At 33.4% G+C, this 16,635-nt stretch overlaps 2 protein-coding genes across 2 annotated transcripts; both read left to right on the top strand.

The window, feature by feature from the left end:
• The first annotated feature begins 323 nt into the window (after positions 1-323).
• On the top strand, positions 324-1,388 carry LOC113739122 (aldehyde dehydrogenase family 2 member B4, mitochondrial-like). The gene is made up of 3 exons (XM_027266366.2): positions 324-530; positions 620-681; positions 1,115-1,388. The coding sequence occupies exons 1-3, from the start codon at positions 324-326 to the stop codon at positions 1,386-1,388; spliced, it is 543 nt and encodes a 180-aa protein (XP_027122167.2).
• Positions 1,389-11,248: 9,860 nt separating this feature from the next.
• Positions 11,249-13,588, top strand: LOC113739508 (U-box domain-containing protein 19-like). The gene has a single exon (XM_027266731.2). The coding sequence runs from the start codon at positions 11,377-11,379 to the stop codon at positions 13,426-13,428; it is 2,052 nt and encodes a 683-aa protein (XP_027122532.1). The 5' UTR covers positions 11,249-11,376; the 3' UTR covers positions 13,429-13,588.
• Positions 13,589-16,635: the final 3,047 nt, after the last annotated feature.

The raw sequence follows: 16,635 nt of genomic DNA, 5'->3' as shown, positions 1-16,635 counted from the left end.
GTGAAAGTAAGCATGCTCTCAGATGACATCTAGTAGTGTGTTAGACTGTGTAAACCTGCTCCACATTTGACCTCTTTCTCTTATGTGTCAAAATGGTTAGATAAACTAAGGCTCTAGATTACTTTTGCAACCTACATGCCACAGATATTGTCTATCTGAGAGCATTGCAATGCAACCAATTGTCATTCATTCGAATATGATACATGACTCTGTGAAGGAGTATATCCAGCATTGTCAGAAAACAAAGGAAATTTTTCTTGCAGAACGTAAAACTACGAATTACACTCAAAGACAAAGTTTGTCATATTTAGTTGTCAATATCCATGTTGCTTTCAAATTTTAGAGATGGAAATTACTGTCTCAAAAGTTTGTTGCCTAATAAAACATCGCAGATCGATTCTAAACAATTTGAGAAGATTCTTCAGTACGTAAGATCTGGAATTGATGGTAATGCTACCCTTGAGTGTGGAGGTGAAAGAGTTGGCTCCAAGGGCTATTATGTTCAACCAAATGTTTTCTCCAATGTTAAAGTAATTCTACATTTCTGTCCCTCTGATCTTCACCTACAATGCGTACAAAAGTTAAATGAAAATAACTGATATTTCTTATGTTCAAACAGGATGATATGCTGATAGCTAAGGATGAAATTTTTGGCCCAGTGCGGTCAATCTTAAAATTCAAGTGAGTCATATGATACTTCACACCGAATTTCATGTAAACCCCGCACTTTGTTCATATAATTTGTATTTGGTCTCTTGTATAAAGCTAAATACAAATCCTATGGCATTATGAGGAAAAAGAAACAGCCTCCCAGGCCTTTCCTCCCCTGGTACAAGGAAAACCACTATACAAAACCAGTGAATCACTGGTCAGACTGGATTGCTCTAGCTAGGTTGCCAAATGCCTTCAGAAATCAGCTATACATGAATTGATACCTACATATACTCGCATATTGAATAACTACATCTTTGTTTTCTGAAGTCTAATCTTGATGCAAATGATTCCAAGTGTTTTCTGAGTTTTCTGTTTATTTCAAACTTTTAGAGAAGGCAATACAACAAAAGAGATATGACAGGATTTCAGTTTATGAGTGTTATATGTCATGTCCTGTTAGGGACCTTGATGAAGTGATCAGAAGGGCAAATGCAACAGAATATGGTCTGGCAGCAGGAGTTTTCGCAAAGAACATCAACACAGCAAACACATTATCACGAGGATTAAGGGCTGGAACAGTATGGATTAACTGCTATAATATCTTTGATGCTGCAATTCCATATGGTGGCTATAAGATGAGCTGTCATGGAAGAGAAAAAGGAATTTATAGCCTAAAGAACCATTTGCAGGAGAAGGCCGTTGTTACTCCATTGGAGAATCCAGCTTGGTTGTAAATTTTTTGGTCTTTGTTTGATAATTCCTATTTAATAAGTCGACTAAATGCCTAGTGTTGGCTTGAAGAACTTGAAATGGAATGTAATGTATGCTTCTCAAGTTTGTTTCTTTCTTGCTCCGATACAGTTTTTCATATATTCTGTGACTTGCTATAGAGTACGGAATATATTAAATACCATGGCATAAAACTTAATCAGGTTGCTTTTGGATTGAGGGATTTGACAAATGATTTGAAATTCTTTTAAATCACTCTAGTTATTTAAATTACTTGAGAGGTATTTGAATTTGTAAATTGCTAATTATTCTAGTGTTTAAAATATATTCAGATAATTGGTGAATTACAAGTTCAAATACCTATTAAGTAATCCGAACAACTAATTACAAATTGAAATGCCTCTTAAGCAATTCAAATAACTAGAGCGATTCGGGTAGATTTCAAATCAGTCATCAAATTTCTCATTCCAAACCAATCCTAAATTGGTAAACATGATAATATTCTGTTCAAGTAGTAGTATTAGTGTGAAAATAAAATTTTGTTACTGTTTTCTGATTCTTGGAAACCTTGCTAGATTTATACAAAAGCAAGCCTTAATCTGATGCCATATTGGTTGGGAGACATGCATTCTTGAATGGGTAAATTACAAGATGCACCCTCAAAGAATAGGTGAGTCACAATTTTGTTCCATTTACTGTTTAAATAGATCAATCTGCTACTTACACCTTTTTTGTCGGCCATATAATACAATCAATCCAAGAAATCCTAACTTGAATATAACTTTGACAACTAATGTCCTATTAAAGCAATATTTTAGAGAAATGTCCAATTGCAAGTGTATAAAAATGAAGAAGACAAACATGCCATCCACAAAAATTGATGCGCATTATAATTTCAGGATGAACATACCCCCAAGTGTTATATATTCTTGCACAATTTTAAAAAAAAAATATTGGCCCAATTGAAAGTTTATTTTTTTTCCTTGCAAAACGTGCATCTTATGTTACAAAATCATGTGCACTTTGAAATTGCAAAGTTTATATTGTATTATATCTGAAATATAGACGTTTAAGATGCAAATTTTAGTACTTTTTGATAGGCTAGTTTGTCATTAATCCTTTTGAAATCTGTTTTATATATAATTACCATGGAATCTAAAATTCAAAAATTTTCAACCAACTAAAGAGGAAGAATTGTCAATTGACCCAAACAGTTTTCAAAAAGTGGTAGCAGGACTACGGGCCAATTGGGTCAATTGGCTTGTGGGCTTTCCCATTTTGCTACTGGATTAGATTGGCTATTGGCTCGTAGCCTTTGGAGGTCAGCAATCTAATTTAAACTGGATTTCCAACTACAATTGCGTGTTCCAGAAAATTTTCCTAACTTTAGCTGATAGAAACATCAGAAGATAAGGTAACTGCAAGACCTGTTTTATGCTATACATAATTAGGCCAAAACTTGGATAGGCCTAGGCCTGATCTTCGAAAACTGAATGGTCCAGATTGTACAACACCATCTGATGAGATGGTGTGGCACAATTTGGATCATTGAATTTTTTAAGATCGATTCTATCTAAGCATGAGTCATATAACTGTTGGATGATGTTATGCCAAGAATTTGGCAACATATTCTATTTCTAAGAACTTGGGTCCTAATAAACCTAATTAATCAATGGGAATCAATCAAACCCATTGATTAATTAGGTTCCAAATTAATCAAACCCCTTATTCTTTGAACTCTTGCTCATGTGGGTATGTTCTCAAACAATATTCTAATGTGGATTGTTTTGTCAATCTTTGGACTAAGAACATGATTAGTTTATCTTGTTTCTTCGTGTTCATTGGAAGATGTGGCAGCTAGGAGATGATTACTTGAAAAGCAAACTTTGCTTATGACCAAAATTGGCTTCATCATCTTATCTCTCACTTTCCTTCTTAGGTTTAGCTCTCCCTCCAAATACTTTATTGTGCAAAAATTCAAATCAACATTCCACGTGTCCTCCATCCCCTGCAGAAGATATATTATTATTCTCTAATGATGGCTCCATGCCCCTTTATTTGACCATTAAGTTTGAGCTATCAAATAATGAGATTGCATGCTCAAGGAGGACTCTTGGTGTTTAAGACAAGTAAACAATGATAATGGTATGAATAGGTTTTGATTAGACAATAGATAATGGACTACTAATGGAGAGACAAATTAGTTCATGCTACATGTGGATACATTATTGGTCCATCTCAAGCAATTACCCTACTATTTCTGTGTTCATTGTCATCCCTTCTTTGTCAGCATGAAATTTCATCTTTCATATCAAATAATCCGATTTAGGGTTCTGCAACTGCCAAGTCTCAATTGTACTACGCAATACACAAATACATACAGAGGTAATGTATAATAACGGCGAAGCTTCTTTAAGCTTCCCTCCCTTTAAAAATGGATAAATTAGATTATAAAAATATTATCGTTACAGCGTATGTATATAATAACTTGTGTTATTAATTGACAGTTATACTCAACTATCAATCGCATGTGTATAATTTCAGATCATACTACTCTGGAACGTACACTTTTCATGCATTCTGTACAAATGTTTATTCTTTTATGAGCCCAGTTCATATCTCAAATTTTCACATGAGAACGGCATTACAGCTTATAGAATCCTTTCTGTTTAGTATTCTTCAATAATAGAGTAAAAACTATTTTAATTAATCCTCCGGGGTGGGCCAGAGATCAATTGTGTCCCTTAAAGTGGAAAAATATCAATGGTATATGTACGTACACGTTATAAGTTCGGATCAATAAACAGGTGGATTGACAACTTGGATGCGAGTGGCTTTTCAGCTTTCATATGTGGTCGGCACATTTTTTTTTTTTTTTTTTTCCGGAAACGTTAGAGGATGGTCGGTACATATTCAGTTGAGAAAAATTCTCAGGATACTAGCGATGGCAAGTCTGGATGCCCATGTCTCCAATCAAATCATGTTCGGAATAATGACGAATCTTATTGATGAGACAGCTCTCTCGAATTATTATTCAAGCTGAGTATCTTGTTTCACATACACACGTATTATTTTTTAGTGTAAATGAAATGATTCGAACTCGATACCTTTTATTTATAGGAGTTTGAATTCAAGTCCTCTCATTTACACTTTCCAATACACACACATATGTATACTCGAACCCAAACCCTTATGGGTATGAAAAAGTAAGGTCCTGTTTAGTAATTCAATTTAGCACTTAAACTTAATAGATTCATCTATTCAGATGCATTTGATTACCAAAAATTAAACATCTGAATTAATTAAGTATTATTGAATTTCCTAGATAAAACTTGCTCCAAAATTAAGTGATAAGAGATTTACTTATTACTGAATGTGATATACACTCAAATGTATTAAATTTGATATTTAAGAATTTAATGGCTTAATAAATTTAGATTTCAAATTTCAGATTTCAGATTTCAGATTTCAGATTTTAGATTTTAGTTTTATCAAACACATCATAAGTTTAGATCTAGACCTTATGGATTTGGGCTAAAATAAAAATATATTAAAAGTATATAGAGTTAATAAATAATATAAATACCGTCCAATTTTTGTTTTCAAATAATGAAATTAATATTCAACAAGTTGAATGTAATTTTATGAACTCAAAGAAAGAACTATCATCGACTACTTTCTCTATATTTTCAGAATTTCAACTGCATCCAAGTTCAATCTTTTATTTGTTTGTCTTTATTTTTTCTCTTTTTCCTGAAAAGTTTGTATGAATTATAATAACAACTAGAATTAGTCTGAAAAATAGAAATCAATATAACATATATAAATATTTAGCCTTATTAAATATATATATATATATAATTTTGTTCCTCTTTATCTTACTTAAGCCCCGATGTAGATAGATCTCTTGCAATCCAACGCTACAATAGTGAATGAGATAAAAATCATTTGATTAAGGACCGATAACAAATAAATAATAGAATAAGAAGATTTATAAATACTTACTCATCTTTTTTCTTTGATTCAATCCAATTATCAATAGTTACTAATACTTCAATCACATCTGGACATCAATTATTCTACCACCAACATTAAATGTAAATTCTAATGCAATTGTAATAGCCGAAAATAGAAAAGACAATACAAGAGATGGTAGGGCAAAAGAAATAGTTTGCAAGATTTCTAATGAAACGAAATCTCGGTATGGGTCTAAATCCGTATGACTTGATATGGGTCTAAATCTAGATATGACTTGGTATAGATCTAAATTTGAGTGTGGATTCTAAAAAACTATATCCTACCTAGACCCACAACTCTCTCACAAGGTCTAGGTTTGGATAGAGTCTGGATTTGAAAAATTAAATCCAAACCCACTCAAGTATATTGGGTCTATGTTAAATTTGGATAAGACCCGATCTATTAACATGCTTAATTGCATTGACATGTTCACATTTATTATTTCTCTAACATGTAGATACTAACTTTGATTTATTTCACCTTATTAAAAAACTAACACCAGAATTAATATTAATAAGTGCCCACTCAACAGCTGCTATATTAACACTCCTAAAATTTTAAAGCGTTTCCCTATATGTTTTTTGTGGTGGTGTTTGAAGCGTAGATCTCGTAATCAATAAGAGAAACCAATCAAGTCCAACTGATTAATGCTTATTGGTCCACCACGGAAAATGTTAAACTTTAAACAGGAAAAATGGCACCATAGAATGGGACCTTTTTCACGCCTATGATTTTCCAATGGTCATCAGTATCTATCAAATTAAACGAGGACAAGCCTTGGGAGTGTCAGCATTATGAATGGAATTCTCTAGAAAAAAGAATTTTCTAGAGGAAACAGTGACATGCTAGGCTCGGGATGGAACTAGAGATGATGCTAAACCAAATAACTCGACTCAATAACTTAAATCGAGCTAGATTTGATCAAGTTCAACCTCGAGTTCGAGCCACTCATTTGAGCTCATAAGTCGTCGGGTTTGAGTTCCAATATTTTGTATTCAAAATCTCGATGAGTCTAATCGAGCTTTTTATAATATATATTTTTAATTTTTTATATTTATTATTATGAGATGTCAATAATGTCCTTTATTTAAAATTATATGTAAAATATTAATTTTTACTACGTGAGCTTGATTAGACTCGAATAAGTTCGATTGAACTCGATTACACTTGGATAAGCTCGATTGAACTTGATTTGATTCGATTAAATTTAATTAAACTTGAGATCAAGTTAAAACTTGAGTAAGGTAAACTGAAGTCGAGTTCTAGTTTGAACTTGACTTTTAAAAGTTCGACGAATTCGAGTTCTAGTTGGAACTCAATTATTTTATCTCGAATCAAGTTCGAGTAGTGCACTACTTAAACCTGATTCGATTTGAATGCATCCCTAGATGGAATCAGAAATTTTAATTCAGGGATGAAATGCATGTACATATAAACTTTTGAATCAATATGGGACTTTTTTTAAAAATTTTTGGGGGCAAATAGTATAAAACACATAAAAATTTTTAAAATTTTAAGGAAAAAAATATAAATATCTAAAACTTATGGGGCGGTGGTCCTTCCGCGTCCCCCCACTAGTTCCGTCCTTGTGGTAGGCGGATGAATATCTTAAACATAAGCTTGACATCTGCATAAAAATTTGTTGTCAAGTAAAGTCATAAATTAGAGTGCTAACGTGAAATATGTACGTAAGAAACTTGTTGCAATAGCTCACGAATTGGGATGTTATTTTTATCATGCCACAACTATAGAAGCTTAAACCGACAATTGATTTAAAGACCTGTAAATCTTGCTTCATAGCTAGTAGATGTACGAAAAGTAATTAGGTGCACCAGTTTGCAAATCAACATGCTTTAGAAACTTGCATTCCTGCATAAGGTACAAATAATAATACACATATGTACAATTACTTAAAGCAATGGTCTGCAAGATTAAGTTTACCTAAGCATTTGCAAGAAAGGTAAAGGTCTCGGTATTTTGAACAATCATTTTTTATATTAAAAAAATTAATTACTAACATTTTCTTTAAAAAAAAAAGAGAGAAAAAATAGAAGTTGATTAAGCCAATGAATTTGCAGACACTTCAAGGAGGATAATAGTAATATATTGAATCAAAGCTAATCAAATAATCTTAAATTTTTTGGTCCATAGAACGATGTCATATATAGATAAGGGCTACATTAGTTGCTTTATGGATTTGGCATGAAATGCATTATTCCTTCACGGGAAATTCATTCTACATTATCATAAATCCGAGTGTTGTTATAGTTTATAATTAAATGTAGTCCCATAGAAGGTTCAGTCATAAGGTTCATTGATACAAGAAGTGTGATTAAAGAATTCTATTTAAGAAAAGACAAGAGAGATGATTAGAGAATTCATACTCTTAATAATAACAAAAAATGGACTTTTCAATCCCATAAAAGGTTCATCCATACAAAAAACTGAAATGATTACATTCATGTATAGACGTCATCAATTATAGAGGTGGGAGAGCTTATCACTTATTGTTTTGAGTAAATTTCGGTTAAACAATTCAGAACTACTTAATTAATTAAGCATTCTATTTTTTGTTATAACGTCTGAATTTATTAAATTTAAGGATTGAATTTGATTAGCAAATGGGACTTTAGAATCCCTTCTAGGTTAAGAGTTCACAAAATATATAGTCACAAAAAAGAAGCATAAAATGTAAAAGAAAAAAAATACTAATGTCATGTAAATCCAAAAAACTACGAATCCATTAATTGTTAAATTAAGAATAAAATATATCTAACCACAAGCCAGTTTTTTGAATTGTGAATTCTAAGTTTTTCTAATTTATTTAGAAGTTTAGAATGGAGAAAATAGTTTAGAAAGAAAGGAGTTGTAAAAAAATCTAACTAGTTGAAACTTTTCCGCAACTCACCTTTCCTATTGATTTCTGTAGGAAAAATTCTATAGCACAATAAGTGGTTACAGACAAATTTTATGTGCTGGGTTTCATAAGTTTCCTAACAAACGAACATTCAAAACTTGCAGAAAAGTTATTTTCTTTCACTTTCCTACTCTTTTACTGACAAACAAACACTATCTAGAAGTCCCAAACATGAGAAAGATCTGGATTTCTCTTCCTTTTCTTTGCTTTTCTACTCAAATCTCATCTCCCTAACTAGTTGTTAGTGTCCTAGAAACTAAAAATTGCAACATGGGATTTTCTAGAGCTAGACTGAAATAAATGAAAAAAAATTTCACATTAAGAAATTTAAATTGTTATCATTGTAATTTAACTCACAATCCTGCACTCAAAAAAATTGCATGTGTGAATCGAGTCAACTCATGAGCATGGTCAACAGTTCGACTCAACTCAATATTGACTAATTTCAAGTCTAGCTCGAGCAGTTTTATTAAACTCTCAAGCCAAGATGGAGTACAAAGATTACTCTTCAAGTTTTACTCAGCCTAAAAAATATGCATAATATTTACATAACTTATAACATTTATTATGATAAAAATGTTTATTTTATCCATTCAAAGAAAGACTATAGATATCTGATTTTATTTGAGATTAGTCATGTTCGAATTCAAACTCGAGTTCGAACTCAATATTTAAATTATATGCTAAATTGAAATTGACCCTGATAAGTTAAAGATTGTTTTTGGCTCAAGTAAACTAAACCTCGACTCCTCTCAAATCCACTTACTACCCCTGTTAGGGATATTCAGACACGAGACATCTAAAATTTGCAACGGATCTTTTGTCTTACATTCTGTGCCACTCTCTGTCCCACTTTTTATTATATTGCTATTTCTCCTACATAAATATCATGTTTTAGTTCTTTTTTGTTTCCTTAAAATTCAATAACTATTAATTGAGTAATACACAAAATTTAACAAATTCAAAAAAGTCAAAATGCATAAAAAATGAGATTTTTTATGAATTTTCTGCTATTTTTTTAATTTTCTATTATATATTGCTTTTTTTAAGCTACTGTATTTATTTTTTATTCAATTAATAGTTATTGAATTTTAAGAAAACAAAAAAGAACTAAAACATGATGTTTATGTAGGAAAAATAGCAATATAATAAAAAATGACACAGAATATAAAACAGAAGATCCGTTGCATCTAAAATCGCTATCCATACATGCACGTATAGTGTGTGCACTAAACAATGCCTTGCAATCGATCTCCTGCGTTTAAATTCAAGTTAAATACATTTACACCGTCGGTTGCACCGTACAATTTGTTCCAACAATAGCGTAGTATCCCAACGGGATCCGGGATGGGATATACCTTCTGCCGGAAGATCATGGTGCGAAAATGACTTTTCTCCTCCGCTGCATGAAGCAAAGGCCATAGCTTTTTGCCTTCGAACATCCATAATCTATTCCTTGTCGGCTGCACTCCTTCATGAATTTAAGCGGACTTTCCCCCCGCCTGACGCTGCAAGTCACGGTGTCCTGATACATCCACGTGCCCCCAGTGTCGGCCAAAACTTGGACCCACATGAGATTGACCTCAAGGGACCTTGGCTCAGTCCAATCATTTATCCAAACATCAAATATTAAAAAAAAAGAACGAAAAAACTGCCCTCCGCCTATCAGTACTCTCCAGGTTAGCTGCACAAAATGTAAACCGTGTAACACGCCCACTTCCTACGTGTAAAATCCACAGTAATCAGCCACCTTCGATTCAATGGCAACACAAGTTAAATTTAATTGGCATCAACGGCTTATTTTCTCATAAAAAAAATCATGTGTTCGAATTTTGCTATCGACGTGAGAACTGTGTTGGTGGGCGATTTATAAGAAATTATATAAATGACGTATGGTGGATGATCTGTAAGAATTTCTGTAAGAGACCTCTATAGTAAATTTCGATAAAATTTCTTATTCTCTTTAATTTTTTATTCCATGTATGCTCTGATTTTTATAAAGACGTGCGTAAAAAGTAATAAATTGATTGATCAATTACGTGTTAATACACCTAAATATCGCCCCCTCACGGTATTATGAAGTAAGAAGCTTAGAAAGTAAAAGTTAGAGAGATTAGAAGTATGAAATGATTTGTTAAATAAATGGTTTCTACAATATCAAATTTCTTTAAAATGACTTCATATGTGTGACAAGTGATTGTGTAAAAGTATAGACGCGTTTTATATCTAATTTCTTGGAAATAACTTGATGTAAGTCAAACGTGATTGTCACCTTATAAAATCATCGGGTTTGTTTGGATTGTGTTTTATTTCCCCAATTTTATCTGCTTACATCATCATTACAATTTCCAATACACCTTTTTATCTTCTCAATTATCTTTTTATCTCACATACATCACATCACAAAAAGTGCTACAGTAAAAATATTCCAAATAAAACACAATCCAAACAAACCCATCATATACATGCATATAAACCTACCATATCTTTACACAAAAATACTTTTTACTCATTTTCATCTCAAATGAGCTCGTGTAGATTTGCTTGCTGCGCAATATACTAGTACCAGTTACATGTGTCTATTTGCACGCATTTATGTGGATTATCGCTGTTGCAAATAGGAAGTTTTTTTTTGTTTTATTTAGTGGCCAAATATAGGAATGCTATTATTTATCGGAAAAAAATGAAAATGTTATTCACATAAAATTTTTATATTCTGTAATATAGCCTTTGTAATAAATCACTATCCACCAATCCCTAGTGCACACGCATCCATGCCACGTGTATGGTACACCTCACTGCCAAGGTCACCTCACTATGGTCCCACAAAAAGTCCACGCAGAAATTTTAAAAGTCAAAAGACCCATTTTCTAATGCCACGTGTCTATTAAAAATCAAATCATTCAAACCCTTCTGAATATGTATACACCAACCGAAACTTCCCACAAAAATCTATATTTACCTTCCTAAAACAGACCATACTTAAAATTTCAACTAACACAACAAACAACACAAAATTCATTGATCATACAAACAAATTTGTTGTTTGTAAATTTCCAATGATTCAACGGTTTGATCGGAGTGATCGCCGGATTCTGACATTTCCGGCTGTCCATCCATGTGAAGGGATATCTCCAGGGATACTTCTGGAGTCGCTAATAAATCTTTCTGGTAGGATATGTAGTTTCCGATCCAGATATATCCCAAGCCAAAGGAAAAATGCCCGCGAAGTGATTCGCCAAATTGGGATTCTTTTGATGTTTTTCGAGGAAATTCGAGAACATGTTCCTAGCTTGTCCAGCTCCTTTGTCCTCTGCTTTTCTGAACTTCATCTTACGTTTCAGAAAATTGAGTTTTTGTTGGAGGATTGCACGAGAGAAGGAGCTAGATTGTGGATACTGATGAAATCGCATTTTATGACGACTCAATTTCGGGTTTTGGTAAGAGCAATGGCTACTGCTCTTGATGTACTTCCACTGAAATCTATTGATTTGTCACGTGAAGTTAAGGAGCTCGTGGAATTAGTAGCTAAGCAATCACAGAAGGCAAAAGTGGAGATTGGTATTGAGGATGAGGAAGAACTGAAGAGGGTTATTGTGATATCGAATCAATTTGAGAACCGATTTGAGCCTGAGAGGTGTGTTATCAAGAAAGTTCTTGATTTTCTTGATATCAGGAGTTGGAATGATTGTCAAAAGGAGATTAAATTTTTAGAGGAAGAGATCAGATTGGAATTAAATGATGGAAATGCGAGAGAGTTGCCGTTATTGAGCAGTTTAGTTGGGCTGCTGTGTTATTCCAGGGGAGTTTTGTATGAGGATTATGATTATGGAAATTCTGATCAATCAGATGATGGCAGACATAGCTTGGAAACTCTGACTTGTTTGAATCCTGAGGACTTCAGGTGTCCCATATCATTGGAGCTGATGACTGATCCAGTAACTGTGTCAACTGGGCAGACGTATGATCGAATTTCGATACAGAAATGGTTGGGATCAGGGAATCTCATTTGTCCCAAAACGGGGGAGAAGCTGACAAGCGCAGAATTGGTGCCAAATTCGGCTTTGCTGAAACTTATCCAGCAGTTTTGTGCTGATAATGGGATTTCTTTGGCTAAATCAAGGAAGAAAAATCGCGATGTATCGAGGACGATCGTACCAGGAAGTGCTGCTGCCGCAGAAGCCATTAGATTCCTTGCTCATTTCCTCGCTTGCCGGCTATGTTTTGGGACTGTTGATCAAAAGAACAAGGCTGCCTACGAGATTCGTTTGCTGGCAAAATCAAACATTTTCAACAGGTCTTGCATGATTGAAGCTGGAACTGTTCCCCCACTTTTAGGACTACTCAAGTCTAAGAATCCATCTATGCAAGCGAATGCAATGTCTGCTTTGTTGAAGCTGTCAAAGCATTCTAGTGGTATGAAAGAAATCATGGAGAATTGGGGCTTGAAATTGATTCTTAGGGTGCTCAGAAACGGACTCAAAATGGAAGCTCGACAAACGGCAGCTGCAACACTTTTCTACCTAGCCTCAGTTCATGAATATCGTAAACTGATTGGAGAAACACCTGATGCAATTCCAGCTTTGGTAGAGCTCATCAAAGATGGTGCTACTTGTGGGAAAAAGAATGCCGTGGTTGCAATTTTCGGGCTGCTTTTGTCCCACAGAAATCATCAGAGGGTGATTGCAGCAGGGACAATTCCAGCACTGGTCAATCTTTTAGCTATTTCAGAAAAAGTAGAGCTTACAACAGATGCATTAGCAGTCCTCGCAACATTGGCCGACAGTGTTAATGGCTCATCCAAGATTCTTGAATCTTCTGCCTTACCTACAGTTTCGGGGCTATTGCATTCAACAACATCTCGAGCAGGAAAGGAGTACTGTCTTTCAATTCTGCACTCTTTGTGCCTAAATTGTGGAGCAGATGTTATCTCAGTTTTAGCAAAAGATCAATCACTCATGCCTGCTCTTTATTCACTTGTGACCGAAGGAACAAGTCCTGCAGGCAAGAAAGCTCGATCCCTTATCAAAATCCTGCATAAATTCGGCGAAACCAGCTCTTCTGGTTCGATCAGACAAGTTCTGCCTGGACAGTTTGTTCATGTTCGGTAAAGCACGATAAACTTTCTTGAATTCAACACATTTGTATATATCCTTAGTGAACTAGATGGCTTTCCAATTTTTTTCTTCACACGGTTTGATTTTCCTGTAATAGCTCGAATTTTCAAGAGCTGAGACTTTGTAGTTAATCATTCTTTATTTGCTTGTGATATACATATACATATATATATAGAGAGAGAGAGAGAGAGTATACTTTGTAATCTCCTTTCAGAAATTTTTCCATAGTCTTCATTAGAATACAAGGTTGATTATTAACAATGATAGCAGCAATCTTCAAGCCTATACTTGCAAATAAAAGCTCTGTAGCACCCTCAACGGTATGAATATACAAACTACAGCTCCTAATAGCTTTAATCAACGGATGAAGACTTGTTAAGACTTAAATGAAGACCAATTTTGGAAGAATAAAGATGTATAAATTGAGTACAATTAATTGAAAATTAGTTCGCCAAATTTGAGGTGCTTTTCTGCTACATATATAATCCATAAAAATCACCTTTTCTAAGATTCAGTAAACTTATGAACGTTTTGTCACTTTACCTGCGCTTTCTACTAACTTCAATTTTAATCCATTTTTGCTAGCAAGAATGAAGCTTCACATTCAATCCTTTTCTTTTCTTTGGTGCGCCTTTTTCCTGTTTCCAGATCTGTTAGACAAATCTTTCATCTATCACGTTCTGAGTTGACATGTTAGACAATCTCATAATTTGTTTGTTAATCATCAAAATTAAGAATAAAGACCTTAACGTCGTCTTCACTCTTACGCTCTAAAACAATCTCATGACTTATTTATCATCATTAAAATTAGCAGATTAAAGACCTTAAAGACTTCACTCTACATCCTAAGTACTGAATTCCAATCATGAATGTGCATCCAAGAACATAGTGTCAAAGACAATCAAACATTTATTGATTTTTAAACCCCATTGGTATCGATTGATTAGCCAGCCATAAAAAAGATCATTAAAACCATTTGGTATTTTTGTTGCTATACTGGTCTTTGCATTTGACTAAATGGCTTGATTGATACTTGATAGTAACTAATCAACATATGAAAACACAGTTGAGAACGCAATAAAATAGCTTTTCCAAAATTAAAATCTAGAATCAAGTCTTGAAAATCATTAGAGAACAACGCCTAACTACCCTAACACAATGAACTTTTGCTGGGAACTAGTGTTAAGTAAACTTAGGTGCCGTTTGGTAAAAGAGGATTGGAATCAAGGACTGAAATAATTCCAATTCTTGTTGTTTGGGTTACATGTATTGGATTCAAAATCTTGCAATAAATCATTAAAATTTGGTGGTTCTCAATCCCGTATAAATTGGAGGGTTTTGGTGGATTCCTAAATTTAACTCAATTCGACTCGAAAACTTCAAAAAAGAAAAGAAAACATATTGTCTTCATCATTATATGACGTTGGCACAATTTTCATGGCAACACCCACTACAAGAAAATTGGTTTTTAGTGACAAGCCATTTTCATCACAAAAAAAAAAAAAAAAGTCGTCACTGATAAGTTTTATTGACAACTTTCTAGTCGTCACAGAGTCGTCACTGAAGGCCCGTCGGTAAATATATACAGTGACAACCTTAAAAGTTGTCAGTGAATGGTACTATTTTGCAACAACTAGTGTCGTCAGTAATTGTTGTAATTTTAGTTATGACATAGTATCTTGTCAATGATGTACAAAGCAATGTCGTCACTAAAACAAATCCGTAGTGTCAACTAGTATAAACTAATTACTGACAACTTCTGTTGTCACTAAACAGTTTTCAATTCCATAACAATAGGTGGTTGTCAATGGAGAAATCTAATTCAGTGACAACACTTTACCACCATGAAAGTTGATGATTTTCCTGATAAATTATATCTTAAAAATGAAAAAAAGACAATGCTTTACAATTAACAAATGAAGGCATCCATTACATTGTGAAATGCTAAAATATCATTTTAAGCATTCGAATATCATAATGAAGTTCAATAACACCATACAAATAGTTTGATAAGTGGTATTTAGCCTAAATTTCACATATAAGTCAAGGCAATTTTACAAAACAAATCCAAGTCCCCAAAAAAATGTGTTGTCGAAACATTTCTTGAGCATAAGATTTTCTCTATAGTTCTTGAGTCAATTAACAACTCTTGCTGCTGATCTTCCAGAAGTCTATAATGAGCAACATATCTGCAGTGAAGTACTTCAATTATTAGTGGGTGATAAGAAAAACTTGAAACAAGAAAGTTAGCTTAAGAATTTGCAAGAAAATAAGCTAAATCATTTCTTTTAAGTATCATCTAGATAGTGACTAAATAAGAGCAAAGTAAGAGATAAAACACTTAGAACTTCTGACAAACAACTAGGTATAGATATAAAATTGTGATTGTACTAATCCAACCGTGTAAATTCATTAACTTCCTAAAGTTTTGCAAACTTTTTTCAAGTAAATATCAAAGAGAACAAACCTAACATTATTGTTGACCATGGCACCCTCTCAAACATCAAAATTGATGGAAGCTTTAGTGCTATCAACAAGATAGCAACCAAAGATTCTAATCAAAGGTTAACCTTCAGAATTGCTTTTCAATTTATCTAGTAATTCAAAAGCCAAACCTAAAACTGCTACTAAGCCAAACCTAACCTGCTACTATATGAAATTTTGATTCATACAAAGTTATAAACATTTCTTTGTCTCTGCCAAGGATGGCTTAGCACAGTACTGCTACCACTTGTTGTTTATTGATCCTCAATAATTATCACTAATTCTTTGGAACTGACCAATACATCTGATTTTTACTAGGGTGCTTTAAACTATTGGAAATTAAGGGAAAAAAATAAACAAATGGATTTTACTACTGTTCGCTCAATAAAGATAGCCTTATCATCTCCGACCTAATCTTGGATTGCTTATATGACTTTTGCATCATTATGAATGTTGATCAACTCTTGCAAAATATTTGAAGCTATCTAATTCCAGAACAACAAATCACAAACGAACCATTATTAATAGAAAAAAGACAGAATTGACAGATTTGCACCAAAGTAAATGAAAGTTTAAAGTTAAAAATATTGGTTATTTTAGGTTCACTGATTTGAAGGCTAGTTTTCAAAGCATTGCGTTAGATCAGAAGCCTGCTCAATCTAACGTGCACATTAATCAAGAAGAAAGTCAATTGATAGGAATATCTAAGTAACTTTT

The sequence above is a fragment of the Coffea arabica genome, chromosome 4c (assembly GCF_036785885.1).
Source record: "Coffea arabica cultivar ET-39 chromosome 4c, Coffea Arabica ET-39 HiFi, whole genome shotgun sequence".
Classification (NCBI taxonomy): domain Eukaryota; kingdom Viridiplantae; phylum Streptophyta; class Magnoliopsida; order Gentianales; family Rubiaceae; genus Coffea; species Coffea arabica.
The sequence above is the reverse complement of the archived record's forward strand: the minus strand, read 5'-3'. Positions and strand labels throughout refer to the sequence as shown.